Source organism: Engystomops pustulosus, chromosome 8, assembly GCF_040894005.1.
Source record: "Engystomops pustulosus chromosome 8, aEngPut4.maternal, whole genome shotgun sequence".
NCBI classification, from domain to species: domain Eukaryota; kingdom Metazoa; phylum Chordata; class Amphibia; order Anura; family Leptodactylidae; genus Engystomops; species Engystomops pustulosus.
The window spans coordinates 3755363-3779167 of NC_092418.1; the positions used below are offsets into that span (position 1 = coordinate 3755363).

Here is a 23805-nt window from a genome sequence, read left to right on the forward strand (position 1 = left end):
AGAGCTGCACTGCCCTGTGCTATACTCCTGTCACACCCAGAGCTGCACTGCCCTGTGCTATACTCCTGTCACACCCAGAGCTGCACTGCCCTGTGCTATACTCCTGTCACGCCCAGAGCTGCACTGCCCTCTGCTATACTCCTGTCACGCCCAGAGCTGCACTGCCCTGTGCTATACTCCTGTCACACCCAGAGCTGCACTGCCCTGTGCTATACTCCTGTCACACACAGAGCTGCACTGCCCAGTGCAATACTCCTGTCACACCCAGAGCTGCACTGCCCTGTACCATACTCTTGTCACACCCAGAGCTGCACTGCCCTGTGCTATACTCCTGTCACGCCCAGAGCTGCACTGCGCTGTGCTATACTCCTGTCACACCCAGAGCTGCACTGCCCTGTGCTATACTCCTGTCACACCCAGAGCTGCACTGCCCTGTGCTATACTCCTGTCACGCCCAGAGCTGCACTGCCCTGTGCTATACTCCTGTCACGCCCAGAGCTGCCCTGCCCTGTGCTATACTCCTTTCACACCCAGAGCTGCCCTGCCCTGTGCTGTACTCCTGTCACACCCAGAGCTGCACTGCCCTGTGCTATACTCCTGTCACACCCAGAGCTGCACTGCCCTGTGCTATACTCCTGTCACGCCCAGAGCTGCACTGCCCAGTGCAATACTCCTGTCACACCCAGAGCTGCACTGCCCTGTACCATACTCTTGTCACACCCAGAGCTGCACTGCCCTGTGCTATACTCCTGTCACACCCAGAGCTGCACTGCCCTGTGCTATACTCCTGTCACACCCAGAGCTGCACTGCCCTCTGCTATACTCCTGTCACACCCAGAGCTGCACTGCCCTGTGCAATACTCCTTTCACACCCAGAGCTGCCCTGCCCTGTGCTATACTCCTTTCACACCCAGAGCTGCCCTGCCCTGTGCTGTACTCCTGTCACACCCAGAGCTGCACTGCCCTGTGCTGTACTCCTGTCACACCCAGAGCTGCACTGCCCTGTGCTATACTCCTGTCACGCCCAGAGCTGCACTGCCCTGTACCATACTCCTGTCACACCCAGAGCTGCACTGCCCTGTGCTATACTCCTGTCACGCCCAGAGCTGCACTGCCCTGTGCTATACTCTAGTCACGCCCAGAGCTGCACTGCCCTCTGCTATACTCCTGTCACGCCCAGAGCTGCACTGCCCTGTGCTATACTCCTGTCACGCCCAGAGCTGCACTGCCCTGTGCTATACTCCTGTCACACCCAGAGCTGCACTGCCCTGTACCATACTCCTGTCACGCCCAGAGCTGCACTGCCCTGTACCATACTCTTGTCACACCCAGAGCTGCACTGCCCTGTGCTATACTCCTGTCACGCCCAGAGCTGCACTGCCCTGTGCTATACTCCTGTCACGCCCAGAGCTGCACTGCCCTGTGCTATACTCCTGTCACACCCAGAGCTGCACTGCCTTGTGCTATACTCCTGTCACGCCCAGAGCTGCACTGCCCTCTGCTATACTCCTGTCACACCCAGAGCTGCACTGCCCTGTGCTATACTCTAGTAACACCCAGAGCTGCACTGCCCTGTGCTATACTCCTGTCACGCCCAGAGCTGCACTGCCCTGTGCTATACTCCTGTCACGCCCAGAGCTGCACTGCCCTGTGCTATACTCCTGTCACGCCCAGAGCTGCGCTGCCCTGTGCTATACTCCTGTCACACCCAGAGCTGCACTGCCCTGTGCTATACTCCTGTCACACCCAGAGCTGCACTGCCCTGTGCTATACTCCTGTCACACCCAGAGCTGCACTGCCCTCTGCTATACTCCTGTCACACCCAGAGCTGCACTGCCCTGTGCAATACTCCTGTCACACCCAGAGCTGCCCTGCCCTGTGCTATACTCCTTTCACACCCAGAGCTGCCCTGCCCTGTGCTGTACTCCTGTCACACCCAGAGCTGCACTGCCCAGTGCAATACTCCTGTCACACCCAGAGCTGCACTGCCCTGTACCATACTCTTGTCACACCCAGAGCTGCACTGCCCTGTGCTATACTCCTGTCACACCCAGAGCTGCACTGCCCTGTGCTATACTCCTGTCACACCCAGAGCTGCACTGCCCTGTGCTGTACTCCTGTCACACCCAGAGCTGCACTGCCCTGTGCTGTACTCCTGTCACACCCAGAGCTGCACTGCCCTGTGCTATACTCCTGTCACGCCCAGAGCTGCACTGCCCTGTACCATACTCCTGTCACGCCCAGAGCTGCACTGCCCTGTGCTATACTCCTGTCACGCCCAGAGCTGCACTGCCCTGTGCTATACTCTAGTCACGCCCAGAGCTGCACTGCCCTGTGCTATACTCTAGTCACACCCAGAGCTGCACTGCCCTGTGCTATACTCCTGTCACGCCCAGAGCTGCACTGCCCTGTGCTATACTCTAGTCACGCCCAGAGCTGCACTGCCCTGTGCTATACTTTAGTCACGCCCAGAGCTGCACTGCCCTGTGCTATACTCCTGTCACGCCCAGAGCTGCACTGCCCTGTGCTATACTCCTGTCACGCCCAGAGCTGCACTGCCCTGTACTATACTCCTGTCACGCCCAGAGCTGCACTGCCCTGTACCATACTCCTGTCACGCCCAGAGCTGCACTGCCCTGTGCTATACTCCTGTCACGCCCAGAGCTGCACTGCCCTGTGCTATACTCTAGTCACGCCCAGAGCTGCACTGCCCTGTGCTATACTCCTGTCACACCCAGAGCTGCACTGCCCTGTACCATACTCCTGTCACACCCAGAGCTGCACTGCCCTGTGCTATACTCCTGTCACGCCCAGAGCTGCACTGCCCTCTGCTATACTCCTGTCACGCCCAGAGCTGCACTGCCCTGTGCTATACTCCTGTCACGCCCAGAGCTGCACTGCCCTGTGCTATACTCCTGTCACGCCCAGAGCTGCACTGCCCTCTGCTATACTCCTGTCACGCCCAGAGCTGCACTGCCCTGTGCTATACTCCTGTCACGCCCAGAGCTGCACTGCCCTCTGCTATACTCCTGTCACGCCCAGAGCTGCACTGCCCTGTGCTATACTCTAGTCACGCCCAGAGCTGCACTGCCCTGTGCTATACTCCTGTCACACCCAGAGCTGCACTGCCCTGTACCATACTCCTGTCACACCCAGAGCTGCACTGCCCTGTGCTATACTCCTGTCACACCCAGAGCTGCACTGCCCTCTGCTATACTCCTGTCACGCCCAGAGCTGCACTGCCCTGTGCTATACTCCTGTCACGCCCAGAGCTGCACTGCCCTGTGCTATACTCCTGTCACACCCAGAGCTGCACTGCCCTGTGCTATACTCCTGTCACACCCAGAGCTGCACTGCCCTGTGCTATACTCCTGTCACACCCAGAGCTGCGCTGCCCTGTGCTATACTCCTGTCACGCCCAGAGCTGCGCTGCCCTGTGCTATACTCCTGTCACACCCAGAGCTGCACTGCCGTGTACCATACTCTTGTCACACCCAGAGCTGCACTGCCCTGTGCTATACTCCTGTCACGCCCAGAGCTGCACTGCCCTGTGCTATACTCCTGTCACGCTCAGAGCTGCACTGCCCTGTGCTATACTCCTGTCACGCCCAGAGCTGCACTGCCCTGTGCTATACTCCTGTCACGCCCAGAGCTGCACTGCCTTCTGCTATACTCCTGTCACGCCCAGAGCTGCACTGCCTTGTGCTATACTCCTGTCACGCCCAGAGCTGCACTGCCCTGTGCTATACTCCTGTCACGCCCAGAGCTGCACTGCCTTGTGCTATACTCCTGTCACGCCCAGAGCTGCACTGCCCTCTGCTATACTCCTGTCACACCCAGAGCTGCACTGCCCTGTTCTATACTCCTGTCACGCCCAGAGCTGCACTGCCCTGTGCTATACTCCTGTCACACCCAGAGCTGCACTGCCCTGTGCTATACTCCTGTCACGCCCAGAGCTGCACTGCCCTGTGCTATACTCCTGTCACACCCAGAGCTGCACTGCCCTCTGCTATACTCCTGTCACGCCCAGAGCTGCACTGCCCTGTGCTATACTCCTGTCACACCCAGAGCTGCACTGCCCTGTACCATACTCTTGTCACACCCAGAGCTGCACTGCCCTGTGCTATACTCCTGTCACGCCCAGAGCTGCACTGCCCTGTGCTATACTCCTGTCACGCCCAGAGCTGCACTGCCCTGTGCTATACTCCTGTCACACCCAGAGCTGCACTGCCCTGTGCCATACTCTTGTCACGCCCAGAGCTGCACTGCCCTGTGCTGTACTCCTGTCACACCCAGAGCTGCACTGCCCTGTGCTATACTCCTGTCACGCCCAGAGCTGCACTGCCCTCTGCTATACTCCTGTCACGCCCAGAGCTGCACTGCCCTGTGCTATACTCCTGTCACACCCAGAGCTGCACTGCCCTGTGCTATACTCCTGTCACACCCAGAGCTGCACTGCCCTGTGCCATACTCCTGTCACGCCCAGAGCTGCACTGCCCTGTGCTATACTCCTGTCACGCCCAGAGCTGCACTGCCCTGTGCCATACTCTTGTCACGCCCAGAGCTGCACTGCCCTGTGCTATACTCCTGTCACGCCCAGAGCTGCACTGCCTTGTGCTATACTCCTGTCACGCCCAGAGCTGCACTGCCCTGTGCTATACTCCTGTCACGCCCAGAGCTGCACTGCCCTCTGCTATACTCCTGTCACACCCAGAGCTGCGCTGCCCTGTGCTATACTCCTGTCACACCCAGAGCTGCACTGCCCTGTGCTATACTCCTGTCACGCCCAGAGCTGCACTGCCCTCTGCTATACTCCTGTCACACCCAGAGCTGCACTGCCCTGTGCTATACTCCTGTCACACCCAGAGCTTTACTGCCCTGTGCAATACTCCTGTCACGCCCAGAGCTGCACTGCCCTGTGCTATACTCCTGTCACGCCCAGAGCTGCACTGCCCTGTGCTATACTCCTGTCACACCCAGAGCTGCACTGCCCTGTGCAATACTCCTGTCACACCCAGAGCTGCACCGCCCTGTGCTATACTCCTGTCACACCCAGAGCTGCACTGCCCTGTGCTATACTCCTGTCACGCCCAGAGCTGCACTGCCCTGTGCTATACTCCTGTCACGCCCAGAGCTGCACTGCCCTGTGCTATACTCCTGTCACGCCCAGAGCTGCACTGCCCTGTGCTATACTCCTGTCACACCCAGAGCTGCACTGCCCTGTGCAATACTCCTGTCACACCCAGAGCTGCACCGCCCTGTGCTATACTCCTGTCACACCCAGAGCTGCACTGCCCTGTGCTATACTCCTGTCACGCCCAGAGCTGCACTGCCCTGTGCTATACTCCTGTCACACCCAGAGCTGCACTGCCCTGTGCTATACTCCTGTCACAGCCAGAGCTGCACTGGGCTGAGCTTTACTCTAGTCACAGCCAGAGCTGCACTGCCCTGTGCTATACTCCTGTCACACCCAGAGCTGCACCGCCCTGTGCTATACTCCTGTCACACCCAGAGCTGCACTGCCCTGTGCTATACTCCTGTCACGCCCAGAGCTGCACTGCCCTGTGCTATACTCCTGTCACACCCAGAGCTGCACTGCCCTGTGCTATACTCCTGTCACACCCAGAGCTGCACTGGGCTGAGCTTTACTCTAGCCACAGCCAGAGCTGCACTATCCTATACTGTACTATACACTAGTGAAATGTGAAACGAGAATAATATTCGCCGTTTTGAGGAAATATAGAACCAGCGCAGACGCTTTCCGCACGTGTCGCAGGTTTTATGGTGATTTGCTGCAGTGCATTGTGGGAGCTGCGGCTGATGTTCTCTGCTCTTCTTGCAGGCGGCGGCTGATCCTCTCCCAGAATCTTCCTGATCCGGCGTCACATGGAGCCCCTGGTGCAGCGGAGCGCGAGGGGTAAGGGCAGAACCAAGTCCTCACGTATAGATTCACGCGCAGGCGGGAGCGTCCGTGTCATGTGGGAGGAGCCGACGGCTTCATAACTTATAAGGAAACAACAGTGAGAGAAGCCCCGGCCTCTGTCGCAGCGGATCAGCACTAATACGGATGCAACCGCAAAATTCCCCATCAGGCTCCACAATAACGCAGGAGGCGCCACATACTGTAACACGTGTCCCTTCCGAAAATATATACAGGAAGAACAAAACAAGCGCTCAGCACATACACAGCGGGCGGGGCCCCCCAACATTATAGCACTGACACCACGGGACGTCTGGGGGTTCTCAAGTCTTAGGAACTGAGATCATTCCCAAAAATCACTTCCAGAGCGGAGACAGTGGGGCTCATTTACTTACCTGATCCCGCGGAGGTCACAGAAAGTGCATTGTCCGTGTATAATGTGCTGTGCGGGGAGTCACTAAGATCGTAGGGGTCACCAGGACATATCATACCCTGGGCCACGTTATCCAGACATTGAGATTAGGAGGTTACCTGCGGGAGGCGCAGTAATGGAGGCCGCGTCCTAGATTCGGGAACACGCAATGTCCCATGTACGTTATTATCAGTGAGGAGAATAAAACGGACAACAGGCGCCAATCCAATAGGTAGATTTAGGATTTTTTCTTAGTAACGCGCTTCGGGGGAGGACCGCCCTCTTTATCAGACCTGGACACCTGAGAGTTAAAGGGGTTTTCTCATCCGGAGATTTACATCTAATTTAATTCTTTTGCCATATATAAACATTTCTTCAATTGGATGTTACTAAAAAAAAAATTCCTGTGTGAAGATAATTTCTCATAAATGTTGCCATGTTATCCCTTAGAAACGAGATGGCTCCCTTGGATACGACCACCTCACATTTTGGTCACAGATTTTCTATGGGGCTCTGCCTGACCACATGGCTTCAGCGATCATTACCACAGGACGGATGTGGGACCTGCAGTAACTCCCGGACATTTCAAATACAAAAACCTTTTGTTTCTGTGTGCAATCCCTCCAACAGCGGTGGTCGTATCCAAGAACACAGTCTTGTTTCTAAGGGACCATATGACTACATTCATGAGAAATTAAACAGGTAAAAATGTATATATATATCAGATTAATGAAACTGAATGTGAATGCCCAGATGAGAAATACCCCTTTAAGGAGCCGGCGTGTCGGCAGTAAAAGAGGGAAACAAAGATTTATAGAGATGAGCGAGTGCTGTCAGGGGGCGGGTGCTGGGAGAGAGCCGAGCGTTAAAGAAGACAGGCGCATGCGGGTGTAGGATGGGGATGGAGGACTCATGGGCTGAGGGTGTAGGATGGGGATGGAGACTCATGGGCTGAGGGTGTATGATGTGGATGGAGACTCATGGGCTGAGGGTGTATGATGGGGATGGAGGACTCATGGGCTGAGGGTGTATGATGGGGATGGAGGACTCATGGGCTGAGGGTGTATGATGGGGATGGAGGACTCATGGGCTGAGGGTGTAGGATGGGGATGGAGACTCATGGGCTGAGGGTGTAGGATGGGGATGGAGACTCATGGGCTGAGGGTGTATGATGGGGATGGAGGACCCATGGGCTGAGGGTGTAGGATGGGGATGGAGTACTCATGGGCTGAGGGTGTAGGATGGGGATGGAGGACCCATGGGCTGAGGGTGTAGGATGGGGATGGAGACTCATGGGCTGAGGGTGTAGGATGGGGATGGAGGACCCATGGGCTGAGGGTGTAGGATGGGGATGGAGTACTCATGGGCTGAGGGTGTAGGATGGGGATGGAGGACCCATGGGCTGAGGGTGTAGGATGGGGATGGAGACTCATGGGCTGAGGGTGTAGGATGGGGATGAGGGACTCATGGGCTGAGGGTGTAGGATGGGGATGGAGGACCCATGGGCTGAGGGTGTAGGATGGGGATGGAGACTCATGGGCTGAGGGTGTAGGATGGGGATGGAGGACTCATGGGCTGAGGGTGTATGATGGGGATGGAGGACTCATGGGCTGAGGGTGTATGATGGGGATGGAGACTCATGGGCTGAGGGTGTAGGATGGGGATGGAGACTCATGGGCTGAGGGTGTATGATGGGGATGGAGGACTCATGGGCTGAGGGTGTATGATGGGGATGGAGACTCATGGGCTGAGGGTGTAGGATGGGGATGGAGACTCATGGGCTGAGGGTGTATGATGGGGATGGAGGACCCATGGGCTGAGGGTGTAGGATGGGGATGGAGTACTCATGGGCTGAGGGTGTAGGATGGGGATGGAGGACCCATGGGCTGAGGGTGTAGGATGGGGATGGAGACTCATGGGCTGAGGGTGTAGGATGGGGATGAGGGACTCATGGGCTGAGGGTGTAGGATGGGGATGGAGGACCCATGGGCTGAGGGTGTAGGATGGGGATGGAGACTCATGGGCTGAGGGTGTAGGATGGGGATGGAGGACTCATGGGCTGAGGGTGTATGATGGGGATGGAGGACTCATGGGCTGAGGGTGTATGATGGGGATGGAGGACTCATGGGCTGAGGGTGTAGGATGGGGATGGAGGACTCATGGGCTGAGGGTGTAGGATGGGGATGTAGGGAAGGACTCATGGGCTGAGGGTGTAGGATGGGGATGGAGGACTCATGAGATGAGGGTGTAGGATGGGGATGGAGGACTCATGGGCTGAGGGTGTAGGATGGGGATGGAGGACTCATGGGCTGAGAGTGTAGGATGGGGATGGAGGACTCATGAGATGAGGGTGTAGGATGGGGATGGAGGACTCATGGGCTGAGGGTGTAGGATGGGGATGGAGGACTCATGGGCTGAGGGTGTAGGATGGGGATGGAGGGAAGGACCCATGGGCTGAGGGTAAAGGATGTGGATAGAGGGAAGGACTCATGGGCTGAGGGTGTAAGATGGGGATGGAGGACTCATGAGATGAGGGTGTAGGATGGGGATGGAGGACTCATGAGATGAGGGTGTAGGATGGGGATGGAGGGAAGGACCCATGGGCTGAGGGTATAGGATGGGGATAGAGGGAAGGACTCATGGGCTGAGGGTATAGGATGGGGATAGAGGGAAGGACTCATGGGATGAGGGTGTATGATGGAGATGGAGACTCATGGGATGAGGGTGTATGATGGGGATGGAGGACTCATGGGCTGAGGGTGTAAGATGGGGATGGAGGACTCATGGGCTGAGGGTGTAAGATGGGGATGGAGGACTCATGGGCTGAGGGTGTAGGATGGGGATGGAGGACTCATGGGCTGAGGGTGTAGGATGGGGATGGAGGACTCATGGGCTGATGGTGTATGATGAGGATGGAGGACTCATGGGATGAGGGTGTATGATGGGGATGGAGGACTCATGGACTGAGGGTGTATGATGAGGATGGAGGACTCATGGGCTGAGGGTGTATGATGGGGATGGAGGACTCATGGGCTGAGGGTGTAGGATGGGGATGGAGGACTCATGGGCTGAGGGTGTGGGATGGGGATGTAGGGAAGGACTCATGGGCTGAGGGTGTAGGATAGGGATGGAGGACTCATGAGATGAGGGTGTAGGATGGGGATGGAGGACTCATGGGCTGAGGGTGTAGGATGGGGATGGAGGACTCATGGGCTGAGGGTGTAGGATGGGGATGGAGGACTCATGAGATGAGGGTGTAGGATGGGGATGGAGGACTCATGGGCTGAGGGTGTAGGATGGGGATGGAGGACTCATGAGATGAGGGTGTAGGATGGGGATGGAGGGAAGGACCCATGGGCTGAGGGTATAGGATGTGGATAGAGGGAAGGACTCATGGGCTGAGGGTGTAAGATGGGGATGGAGGACTCATGGGCTGAGGGTGTAGGATGGGGATGGAGGACTCATGAGATGAGGGTGTAGGATGGGGATGGAGGACTCATGAGATGAGGGTGTAGGATGGGGATGGAGGGAAGGACCCATGGGCTGAGGGTATAGGATGGGGATAGAGGGAAGGACTGATGGGATGAGGGTGTATGATGGAGATGGAGACTCATGGGATGAGGGTGTATGATGGGGATGGAGGACTCATGGGCTGAGGGTGTAGGATGGGGATGGAGGACTCATGGGCTGAGGGTGTAAGATGGGGATGGAGGACTCATGGGCTGAGGGTGTAGGATGGGGATGGAGGACTCATGGGCTGAGGGTGTAGGATGGGAATGGAGGACTCATGGGCTAATGGTGTATGATGAGGATGGAGGACTCATGGGATGAGGGTGTATGATGGGGATGGAGGACTCATGGACTGAGGGTGTATGATGAGGATGGAGGACTCATGGGATGAGGGTGTATGATGGGGATGGAGGACTCATGGGCTGAGGGTGTATGATGGGGATGGAGGTCTCATGGGCTGAGGGTGTATGATGGGGATGGAGGACTCATGGGCTGAGGGTGTAGGATGGGGATGGAGACTCATGGGCTGAGGGTGTAGGATGGGGATGGGGGACTCATGAGCTGAGGGTGTAGGATGGGGATGGAGGACTCATGGGCTGAGGGTGTATGATGAGGATGGAGGACTCATGGGCTGAGGGTGTATGATGAGGATGGAGGACTCATTGGATGAGGGTGTATGATGGGGATGGAGGACTCATGGGCTGAGGGTGTATGATGGGGATGGAGGACGCATAGGCTGAGGGTGTAGGATGGGGATGGAGACTCATGGGATGAGGGTGTAGGATGGGGATGGAGACTCATGGGATGAGGGTGTAGGATGGGGGTGGGGGACTCATGGGCTGAGGGTGTAGGATGGGGATGGTGGACGCATGGGATGAGGGTGTAGGATGGGGATGGAGGACTCATGGGATGAGGGTGTAGGATGGGGATGGAGGACTCATGGGATGAGGGTGTAGGATGGGGATGGAGGACTCATGGGATGAGGGTGTAGGATGGGGATGGAGGACTCATGGGCTGGGAGTGTAGGATGGGGATGGAGGACTCATGGGCTGAGGGTGTAAGATGGGGATGGAGGACTCATGGGCTGAGGGTGTAAGATGGGGATGGAGGACTCATGGGCTGAGGGTGTAGGATGAGGATGGAGGACTCATGGGCTGAGGGTGTAGGATGGGGATGGAGGACTCATGGGCTGAGGGTGTAGGATGGGGATGGAGGGAAGGACCCATGGGCTGAGGGTATAGGATGTGGATAGAGGGAAGGACTCATGGGCTGAGGGTGTAAGATGGGGATGGAGGACTCATGGGCTGAGGGTGTAGGATGGGGATGGAGGACTCATGAGATGAGGGTGTAGGATGGGGATGGAGGACTCATGAGATGAGGGTGTAGGATGGGGATGGAGGGAAGGACCCATGGGCTGAGGGTATAGGATGGGGATAGAGGGAAGGACTGATGGGATGAGGGTGTATGATGGAGATGGAGACTCATGGGATGAGGGTGTATGATGGGGATGGAGGACTCATGGGCTGAGGGTGTAGGATGGGGATGGAGGACTCATGGGCTGAGGGTGTAAGATGGGGATGGAGGACTCATGGGCTGAGGGTGTAGGATGGGGATGGAGGACTCATGGGCTGAGGGTGTAGGATGGGAATGGAGGACTCATGGGCTAATGGTGTATGATGAGGATGGAGGACTCATGGGATGAGGGTGTATGATGGGGATGGAGGACTCATGGACTGAGGGTGTATGATGAGGATGGAGGACTCATGGGATGAGGGTGTATGATGGGGATGGAGGACTCATGGGCTGAGGGTGTATGATGGGGATGGAGGTCTCATGGGCTGAGGGTGTATGATGGGGATGGAGGACTCATGGGCTGAGGGTGTAGGATGGGGATGGAGACTCATGGGCTGAGGGTGTAGGATGGGGATGGGGGACTCATGAGCTGAGGGTGTAGGATGGGGATGGAGGACTCATGGGCTGAGGGTGTATGATGAGGATGGAGGACTCATGGGCTGAGGGTGTATGATGAGGATGGAGGACTCATTGGATGAGGGTGTATGATGGGGATGGAGGACTCATGGGCTGAGGGTGTATGATGGGGATGGAGGACGCATAGGCTGAGGGTGTAGGATGGGGATGGAGACTCATGGGATGAGGGTGTAGGATGGGGATGGAGACTCATGGGATGAGGGTGTAGGATGGGGGTGGGGGACTCATGGGATGAGGGTGTAGGATGGGGATGGAGGACTCATGGGATGAGGGTGTAGGATGGGGATGGAGGACTCATGGGCTGAGGGTGTAAGATGGGGATGGAGGACTCATGGGCTGAGGGTGTAGGATGAGGATGGAGGACTCATGGGCTGAGGGTGTAGGATGGGGATGGAGGACTCATGGGCTGAGGGTGTAGGATGGGGATGGAGGACTCATGGGATGAGGGTGTAGGATGGGGATGGAGGACTCATGGGCTGAGGGTGTAGGATGGGGATGGAGGACTCATGGGATGAGGGTGTAGGATGGGGATGGAGGACTCATGGGATGAGGGTGTAGGATGGGGATGGAGGACTCATGGGCTGAGGGTGTAGGATGGGGATGGAGGACTCATGGGATGAGAGTGTATGATGGGGATGGAGGACTCATGAGATGAGGGTGTAGGATGGGGATGTAGGGAAGGACTCATGGGCTGAGGGTGTAGGATGGGGATAGAGGGAAGGACTCATGGGCTGAGGGTGTATGATGGGGATGGAGGACTCATGGGCTGAGGGTGTAGAATGGGGATGGAGGACTCATGGGCTGAGGGTGTAAGATGGGGATGGAGGACTCATGGGCTGAGGGTGTAAGATGGGGATGGAGGACTTATGGGCTGAGGTTGTAGGATGGGGATGGAGGACTCATGGGCTGAGGGTGTAGGATGGGGATGGAGGACTCATGGGCTGAGGGTGTAAGATGGGGATGGAGGACTCATGGGCTGAGGGTGTAAGATGGGGATGGAGGACTTATGGGCTGAGGGTGTAGGATGGGGATGGAGGACTCATGGGCTGAGGGTGTAGGATGGGGATGGAGGACTCATGGGATGAGGGTGTAGGATGGGGATGGAGGACTCATGGGCTGAGGGTGTAGGATGGGGATGGAGGACTCATGGGATGAGGGTGTAGGATGGGGATGGAGGACTCATGGGATGAGGGTGTAGGATGGGGATGGAGGACTCATGGGCTGAGGGTGTAGGATGGGGATGGAGGACTCATGGGATGAGAGTGTATGATGGGGATGGAGGACTCATGAGATGAGGGTGTAGGATGGGGATGTAGGGAAGGACTCATGGGCTGAGGGTGTAGGATGGGGATAGAGGGAAGGACTCATGGGCTGAGGGTGTATGATGGGGATGGAGGACTCATGGGCTGAGGGTGTAGAATGGGGATGGAGGACTCATGGGCTGAGGGTGTAAGATGGGGATGGAGGACTCATGGGCTGAGGGTGTAAGATGGGGATGGAGGACTTATGGGCTGAGGTTGTAGGAAGGGGATGGAGGACTCATGGGCTGAGGGTGTAGGATGGGGATGGAGGACTCATGGGCTGAGGGTGTAAGATGGGGATGGAGGACTCATGGGCTGAGGGTGTAAGATGGGGATGGAGGACTTATGGGCTGAGGGTGTAGGATGGGGATGGAGGACTCATGGGCTGAGGGTGTAGGATGGGGATGGAGGACTCATGGGCTGAGGGTGTAGGATGGGGATGGAGGACTCATGGGCTGAGGGTGTAGGATGGGTATGGAGACTCATGGGCTGAGGGTGTAGGATGGGGATGGAGGACTCATGGGCTAAGGGTGTAGGATGGGGATGGAGGACTCATGGGCTGAGGGTGTAGGATGGGGATGGAGGACTCATGGGATGAGGGTGTATGATGGGGAAGGAGGACTCATGGGCTGAGGGTGTATGATGGGGATGGAGGACGCATAGGCTGAGGGTGTAGGATGGGGATGGTGGACTCATGGGCTGAGGGTGTAGGATGGGGATGGAGGACTCATGGGCTGAGGGTGTAGGATGGGGATGGAGGTTTCATGGGCTGAGGGTGTAGGATGGGGATGGAGGACTCATGGGCTGAGGGTGTAGGATGGGGATGGAGGACTCATGGGCTGAGGGTGTATGATGGGGATGGAGGACTCATGGGCTGAGGGTGTATGATGGGGATGGAGGACTCATGGGCTGAGGGTGTAAGATGGGGATGGAGGACTCATGGGCTGAGGGTGTAGGATGGGGATGGAGGACTCATGAGATGAGGGTGTAGGATGGGGATGGAGGACTCATGAGATGAGGGTGTAGGATGGGGATGGAGGGAAGGACCCATGGGCTGAGGGTATAGGATGGGGATAGAGGGAAGGACTCATGGGCTGATGGTATAAGATGGGGATAGAGGGAAGGACTCATGGGATGAGGGTGTATGATGGAGATGGAGACTCATGGGATGAGGGTGTATGATGGGGATGGAGGACTCATGGGCTGAGGGTGTAAGATGGGGATGGAGGACTCATGGGCTGAGGGTGTAAGATGGGGATGGAGGACTCATGGGCTGAGGGTGTAGGATGGGGATGGAGGACTCATGGGCTGAGGGTGTAGGATGGGGATGGAGGACTCATGGGCTGATGGTGTATGATGAGGATGGAGGACTCATGGGATGAGGGTGTATGATGGGGATGGAGGACTCTTGGACTGAGGGTGTATGATGAGGATGGAGGACTCATGGGCTGAGGGTGTAGGATGGGGATGGAGGACTCATGGGCTGAGGGTGTAGGATGGGGATGGAGGACTCATGGGCTGAGGGTGTAGGATGGGGATGTAGGGAAGGACTCATGGGCTGAGGGTGTAGGATGGGGATGGAGGACTCATGAGATGAGGGTGTAGGATGGGGATGGAGAACTCATGAGATGAGGGTGTAGGATGGGGATGGAAGACTCATGAGATGAGGGTGTAGGATGGGGATGGAGAACTCATGAGATGAGGGTGTAGGATGGGGATAGAGGACTCATGGGCTGAGGGTGTAGGATGGGGATGGAGGACTCATGAGATGAGGGTGTAGGATGGGGATGGAGGACTCATGAGATGAGGGTGTAGGATGGGGATGGAGGACTCATGAGATGAGGGTGTAGGATGGGGATGGAGGACTCATGGGCTGAGGGTGTAGGATGGGGATGGAGGACTCATGGGCTGAGGGTGTAGGATGGGGATGGAGGAATCATGCGCTGAGGGTGTAGGATGGGGATGGAGGACTCATGGGATGAGGGTGTAGGATGGGGATGGAGGACTCATGGGCTGAGGGTGTAGGATGGGGATGGAGGACTCATGGGCTGAGGGTGTAGGATGGGGATGGAGGACTCATGGGATGAGAGTGTATGATGGGGATGGAGGACTCATGAGATGAGGGTGTAGGATGGGGATGTAGGGAAGGACTCATGGGCTGAGGGTGTAGGATGGGGATAGAGGGAAGGACTCATGGGCTGAGGGTGTATGATGGGGATGGAGGACTCATGGGCTGAGGGTGTAGGATGGGGATGGAGGACTCATGGGCTGAGGGTGTAAGATGGGGATGGAGGACTCATGGGCTGAGGGTGTAAGATACGGATGGAGGACTCATGGGCTGAGGGTGTAGGATGGGGATGGAGGACTCATCGGCTGAGGGTGTAGGATGGGGATGGAGGACTCATGGGATGAGGGTGTAAGATGGGGATAGAGGGAAGGACTCATGGGATGAGGGTGTAGGATGGGGATAGAGGACTCATGGGCTGAGGGTGTAGGATGGGGATGGAGGACTCATGAGATGAGGGTGTAGGGTGGGGATGGAGAACTCATGGGCTGAGGGTGTAGGATGGGGATGGAGGACTCATGGGCTGAGGGTGTAGGATGGGGATGGAGGACTCATGGGCTGAGTGTGTAGGATGGGGATGGAGGACTCATGGGATGAGGGTGTAGGATGGGGATGGAGGACTCATGGGCTGAGGGTGTAGGATGGGGATGGAGACTCATGGGCTGAGGGTGTAGGATGGGGATGGAGGACTCATGGGCTGAGGGTGTAAGATGGGGATGGAGGACTCATGAGATGAGGGTGTATGATGGGGATGGAGGACTCATGGGCTGAGGGTGTGTGATGGGGATGGAGGACTCATGGGCTGAGGGTGTAGGATGGGGATGGAGGACTCATGGGCTGAGGGTGTAGGATGGGGATGGAGGACTCATGGGCTGAGGGTGTAGGATGGGGATGGAGGACTCATGGGCTGAGGGTGCAGGATGGGGATGGAGAACTCATGGGCTGAGGGTGTAGGATGGGGATGGAGGACTCATGGGCTGAGGGTGTGTGATGGGGATGGAGGACTCATGGGCTGAGGGTGTAGGATGGGGATGGAGGACTCATGGGCTGAGGGTGCAGGATGTGGATGGAGAACTCATGGGCTGAGGGTGTAGGATGGGGATGGAGACTCATGGGATGAGGGTGTAGGATGGGGATGGAGGACTCATGGGATGAGAGTGTATGATGGGGATGATGGACTCATGAGATGAGGGTGTAGGATGGGGATGTAGGGAAGGACTCATGGGCTGAGGGTGTAGGATGGGGATAGAGGGAAGGACTCATGGGCTGAGGGTGTATGATGGGGATGGAGGACTCATGGGCTGAGGGTGTAGGATGGGGATGGAGGACTCATGGGCTGAGGGTGTAAGATGGGGATGGAGGACTCATGGGCTGAGGGTGTAAGATGGGGATGGAGGACTCATGGGCTGAGGGTGTAGGATGGGGATGGAGGACTCATCGGCTGAGGGTGTAGGATGGGGATGGAGGACTCATGGGATGAGGGTGTAAGATGGGGATAGAGGGAAGGACTCATGGGATGAGGGTGTAGGATGGGGATAGAGGACTCATGGGCTGAGGGTGTAGGATGGGGATGGAGACTCATGGGCTGAGGGTGTAGGATGGGGATGGAGGACTCATGGGCTGAGGGTGTAGGATGGGGATGGAGGACTCATGAGATGAGGGTGTATGATGGGGATGGAGGACTCATGGGCTGAGGGTGTGTGATGGGGATGGAGGACTCATGGGCTGAGGGTGTAGGATGGGGATGGAGGACTCATGGGCTGCGGGTGTAGGATGGGGAAGGAGGACTCATGGGCTGAGGGTGTAGGATGGGGATGGAGGACTCATGGGCTGAGGGTGCAGGATGGGGATGGAGAACTCATGGGCTGAGGGTGTAGGATGGGGATGGAGGACTCATGGGCTGAGGGTGTGTGATGGGGATGGAGGACTCATGGGCTGAGGGTGTAGGATGGGGATGGAGGACTCATGGGCTGAGGGTGTAGGATGGGGATGGAGGACTCATGGGCTGAGGGTGCAGGATGTGGATGGAGAACTCATGGGCTGAGGGTGTAGGATGGGGATGGAGACTCATGGGATGAGGGTGTAGGATGGGGATGGAGGACTCATGGGATGAGGGTGTAGGATGGGGATGGAGGACTCATGGGATGAGGGTGTAGGGTGGGGATGGAGACTCATGGGATGAGGGTGTAGGATGGGGATGGAGGACTCATGGGCTGAGGGTGTGTGATGGGGATGGAGACTCATGGGCTGAGGGTGTAGGATGGGGATGGAGGACTCATGGGCTGAGGGTGTAGGATGGGGATGGAGGTCTCATGAGATGAGGGTGTATGATGGGGATGGAGGACTCATGGGCTGAGGGTGTGTGATGGGGATGGAGGACTCATGGGCTGAGGGTGTAGGATGGGGATGGAGGACTCATGGGCTGAGGGTGTATGATGGGGATGGAGGACTCATGGGCTGAGGGTGTATGATGGGGATGGAGGACTCATGGGCTGAGGGTGTAGGATGGGGATGGAGGACTCATGGGCTGAGGGTGTAGCATGGGGATGGAGGACTCATGGGATGAGGGTGTAGGATGGGGATGGAGGACCCATGGGCTGAGGGTGTATGATGGGGATGGAGGACTCATGGGCTGAGGGTGCAGGATGGGGATGGAGAACTCATGGGCTGAGGGTGTAGGATGGGGATGGAGGACTCATGGGCTGAGGGTGTAGGATGGGGATGGAGGACTCATGGGCTGAGGGTGCAGGATGGGGATGGAGGACTCATGGGCTGAGGGTGTAGGATGGGGATGGAGGACTCATGGGCTGAGGGTGTAGGATGGGGATGGAGGACTCATGGGCTGAGGGTGCAGGATGGGGATGGAGAACTCATGGGCTGAGGGTGTATGATGGGGTTGGAGGACTCATGGGATGAGGGTGTAGGATGGGGATGGAGGACTCATGGGATGAGGGTGTAGGATGGGGTTGGAGGACTCATGGGATGAGGGTGTAGGATGGGGATGGAGACTCATGGGATGAGGGTGTAGGATGGGGATGGAGGACTCATGGGATGAGGGTGTAGGATGGGGATGGAGGACTCATGGGATGAGGGTGTAGGATGGGGATGGAGGACTCATGGGATGAGGGTGTATTTACCATGGGGGGGGGGCAGGTTGGGGTAAGTGTGAAATAATAATAATAATACAATTTTTTACTTGACTTTCAGGAAAATTGGGCCTTGTCCCACTCCCTTATGTAAGTGCCTGTGTGTCCTGTTATACTGTATATAAGAGTCTGTGTCTGTTATACTGTATATAAGAGTCTGTGTCTGTTATACTGTATGTATCTCTATGTGCGATGTCAGACTGGGAGTTGTCATGGAGGAGGATGTGAGTAGTTGTACTCAGGGACCTGCAGTCCTTACCCTCTTCTCTGGGGCAGCAGTGGTGAAGATGGTGATGATGATGATGATGAGTAGTGGGGAAGATGGTGATGATGAGTAGTGGGGAAGATGATGATGATGATGAGTAGTGGTGAAGATGATGGTGAGGATGATGATGAGTAGTGGTGAAGATGATGGTGATGATGATGATGAGTAGTGGTGAAGATGATGGGGATGATGATGATGAGTAGTGGTGAAGATGGTGATGATGATGATGAGTAGTGGTGAAGATGATGGTGATGATGATGATGATGAGTAGTGGTAACGATGGTGGTGATGATGAGTAGTGGTGAAGATGATGGTGATGATGATGATGATGAGTAGTGGTAACGATGGTGATGATGATGAGTAGTGGTGATGATGATGAGTAGTGGTGAAGATGGTGATGATGATGATGAGTAGTGGTAACGATGGTGATGATGATGAGTAGTGGTGATGATGATGAGTAGTGGTGAAGATGGTGATGATGATGATGATGAGTAGTGGCAACGATGGTGATGATGATGAGTAGTGGTGATGATGATGAGTAGTGGTGAAGATGGTGATGATGAGTAGTGGTAACGATGGTGATGATGATGAGTAGTGGTGATGATGATGAGTATTGGTGAAGATGGTGATGATGATGATGAGTAGTGGTAACGATGGTGATGATGATGATGAGTAGTGGTAACGATGGTGATGATGATGATGAGTAGTGGTAACGATGGTGATGATGATGAGTAGTGGTGAAGATGGTGATGATAATGATGAGTAGTGGTAACGATGGTGATGATGTTGAGCAGTGGTGATGATGATGAGTAGTGGTGAAGATGGTGGTGATGATGATGAGTAGTGGTGAAGATGAAGATGAGAATTATAATGGTGATGTCTCGTGTCCTGATCTCGCAGATCTTCGTCGTTGTGCTCTTCCCCCTGTGGACCGCTTTCTCCAGCCATGAGAACTCCCTGTTATTCTCTGTGAGTATTTTCCTTGGTATTTGGGGTGATGGTGACATTGTGGTTCACACACAGTTATAGTGGTCCCAGATGAGAGGAAGGTCCTCCAGGGACCCCACAGTCTGACATAAGAGAGGGGGTCAACCACAACCTGAGAGCCAGCAAGGTCAGTCTTACTTGTAGTGGCCCTGTGGACGGCACAGCCGCAGGACAAGCCTCAGCAGAGATCCAGATGAAGGACATTTCAGGGAATGGGATGACAGGGAACCTCCTTCTTGCATGATAATAGTCTCCTAGGCCTCAGACCAAGTGATAGACCAGGCCTCAGACCATGACATACATCATGCTGAAGACCATGTCACAGGCCAAGACATACATCATGCTGAAGACCATGTCACAGACCAAGACATACATCATGCTGAAGACCATGTCACAGACCAAGACATACATCATGCTGAAGACCATGTCACAGACCAAGACATACATCATGCTGAAGACCATGTCACAGACCAAGACATACATCATGCTGAAGACCATGTCACAGACCAAGACATACATCATGCTGAAGACCATGTCACAGACCAAGACATACATCATGCTGAAGACCATGTCACAGACCAAGACATACATCATGCTGAAGACCAGGTCACAGACCAAGACATACATCATGCTGAAGACCATGTCACAGACCAAGACATACATCATGCTGAAGACCATGTCACAGACCAAGACATACATCATGCTGAAGACCATGTCACAGACCAAGACATACATCATGCTGAAGACCATGTCACAGACCAAGACATACATCATGCTGAAGACCATGTCACAGACCAAGACATACATCATGCTGAAGACCATGTCACAGACCAAGACATACATCATGCTGAAGACCATGTCACAGACCAAGACATACATCATGCTGAAGACCATGTCACAGACCAAGACATGCATCATGCTGAAGACCATGTCACAGACCAAGACATGCATCATGCTGAAGACCATGTCACAGACCAAGACATACATCATGCTGAAGACCATGTCACAGACCAAGACATACATCATGCTGAAGACCATGTCACAGACCAAGACATGCATCATGCTGAAGACCATGTCACAGACCAAGACATGCATCATGCTGAAGACCATGTCACAGACCAAGACATGCATCATGCTGAAGACCATGTCACAGACCAAGACATACATCATGCTGAAGACCATGTCACAGACCAAGACATACATCATGCTGAAGACCATGTCACAGACCAAGACATACATCATGCTGAAGACCATGTCACAGACCAAGACATACATCATGCTGAAGACCATGTCACAGACCAAGACATACATCATGCTGAAGACCATGTCACAGACCAAGACATACATCATGCTGAAGACCATGTCACAGACCAAGACATGCATCATGCTGAAGACTATGTCACAGACCAAGACATACATCATGCTGAAGACCATGTCACATACCAAGACATACATCATGCTGAAGACCATGTCACAGACCAAGACATACATCATGCTGAAGACCATGTCACAGACCAAGACATACATCATGCTGAAGACCATGTCACAGACCAAGACATACATCATGCTGAAGACCATGTCACAGACCAAGACATACATCATGCTGAAGAACCTTGTCACAGACCAAGACATACATCCTGCTGAAGACCATGTCATAGACCAAGACATACATCATGCTGAAGACCATGTCACAGACCAAGACATACATCATGCTGAAGACCATGTCACAGACCAAGACATACATCATGCTGAAGACCATGTCACAGACCAAGACATACATCATGCTGAAGAACCTTGTCACAGACCAAGACATACATCATGCTGAAGACCATGTCACAGACCAAGACATACATCCTGCTGAAGACCATGTCACAGACCAAGACATGCATCATGCTAAAGACCATGTCACAGACCAAGACATACATCATGCTGAAGACCATGTCACATACCAAGACATACATCATGCTGAAGACCATGTCACAGACCAAGACATACATCATGCTGAAGACCATGTCACAGACCAAGACATGCATCATGCTGAAGACCATGTCACAGACCAAGACATACATCATGCTGAAGACCATGTCACAGACCAAGACATACATCATGCTGAAGACCATGTCACAGACCAAGACATACATCATGCTGAAGACCATGTCACAGACCAAGACATATATCATGCTGAAGACCATGTCACAGGCCAAGACATACATCATGCTGAAGACCATGTCACAGACCAAGACATACATCATGCTGAAGACCATGTCACAGGCCAAGACATACATCATGCTGAAGACCATGTCACAGACCAAGACATACATCATGCTGAAGACCATGTCACAGACCAAGACATACATCATGCTGAAGACCATGTCACAGACCAAGACATACATTATGCTGAAGACCATGTCACAGACCAAGACATGCATCATGCTGAAGACCATGTCACAGACCAAGACATGCATCATGCTGAAGACCATGTCACAGACCAAGACATACATCATGCTGAAGACCATGTCACAGACCAAGACATACATCATGCTGAAGACCATGTCACAGACCAAGACATACATCATGCTGAAGACCATGTCACAGACCAAGACATACATCATGCTGAAGACCATGTCACAGACCAAGACATACATCATGCTGAAGACCATGTCACAGACCAAGACATGCATCATGCTGAAGACCATGTCACAGACCAAGACATGCATCATGCTGAAGACCATGTCACAGGCCAAGACATACATCATGCTGAAGACCATGTCACAGGCCAAGACATACATCATGCTGAAGACCATGTCACAGGCCAAGACATGCATCATGCTGAAGACCATGTCACAGACCAAGACATGCATCATGCTGAAGACCATGTCACAGACCAAGACATACATCATGCTGAAGACCATGTCACAGACCAAGACATGCATCATGCTGAAGACTAGAGATGAGCAAACATGCTCGTCCGAGCTTGATGCTCGGTCGAGCATTAGGGTACTCGAAACTGCTCGTTACTCGGACGAATACTTCGCCCGCTCGAGAAAATGGCAGCTCCCGCCGTTTTGCTTTTTGGCGGCCAGAAACAGAGCCAATCACAAGCCAGGAGACTCTGCACTCCACCCAGCATGACGTGGTACCCTTACACGTCGATAGCAGTGGTTGGCTGGCCAGATCAGGTGACCCTGGGATAGACTAGCCGCTGGCCGCGCTGCTCGGATCATTCTGTCTCTGGATGCCGCTAGGGAGAGAGCTGCTGCTGGTCAGGGAAAGCGTTAGGGTGTTCTATTAGCTTACTGTTAGGCAGGAGTGATTCTCAAAGAACCCAACAGCCCTTCTTAGGGCTACAATAACGTTCTACTTTTTTTATTTTAATTTGCATCTATTACCATTTTGTGAGGAATTAGCAGGGGGACTTGCTACCGTTGTGTTTAGCTCTTAGTGGCACACATATCCATAGCAAAGACCGAAGTGGGAAAATTCAGTAGGGGTTGGATTTCTATTAGGCAATAACTCAGTGTCATCTCATCTGGCATAGTAGTGTGCTTCCTTTGATACTTTGCTAGAAAATAGCCATAGGAGAATACAAACAGCTTCTTGAAGCCTACAGTAGCGTTCTATATATTTGATTTCTGGTTGATCTGCTGGTGGCTGTAGTTTCTGCAGTGCATGTACTTGCCAATTCTGAGCAATTTGTAGTGAGACTTGCGACCGCTGTGTTCTGCGCTTAGTGGCGCACATATCCATAGCAAAGGCCGAAGTGGGAAAATTCAGTAGGGGTTGGATTTCTATTAGGCACTAACTCAGTGTCATCTCATCTGGCATAGTAGTGTGCTTCCTTTGATACTTGGCTAGAAAATAGCCATAGCAATAGGATAGGATTGTTTGGTTTTAAAAACTCAAAAAAAAACAAAAAACACAAAAAAAAAAAAAAAACACAAAAAAACACAAAAAAAAACAAAAAGAAGTAAAAAAAAAAAAAAAGTTATAACTCTCATTTTAAAAATGTTTAACCCGAGGGCTAGGGGTAGAGGACGAGGGCGGGGACGTGGGCGTCCAACTACTGCAGGGGTCAGAGGCCGTGGTCCTGGGCGGGGTGAGACACCACCTGCTGATGAGGGAGCAGGGGAACGCCGCAGAGCTACACTCCCTAGGTTCATGTCTGAAGTTACTGGGACTCGTGGTAGAGCACTGTTGAGGCCAGAACAGT

The 23805-nt window shown here is 54.4% G+C and overlaps 1 protein-coding gene across 3 annotated transcripts in view; it reads left to right on the forward strand.

Annotated features, from left to right (window-relative positions):
* The window catches only part of LOC140076254 (uncharacterized), a 49961-nt gene that overhangs the window by 7713 nt on the left and 18443 nt on the right, over positions 1-23805 (forward strand). For all 3 annotated transcript variants that reach the window (XM_072122789.1, XM_072122791.1, XM_072122790.1), the window contains exons 2-4: positions 5843-5917; positions 18405-18433; positions 19509-19577. In XM_072122789.1, the coding sequence (XP_071978890.1) occupies positions 5887-5917; positions 18405-18433; positions 19509-19577 (129 nt within the window). In that variant the 5' untranslated portion in view covers positions 5843-5886. The remainder of the gene's footprint in view (positions 1-5842; positions 5918-18404; positions 18434-19508; positions 19578-23805) is intronic.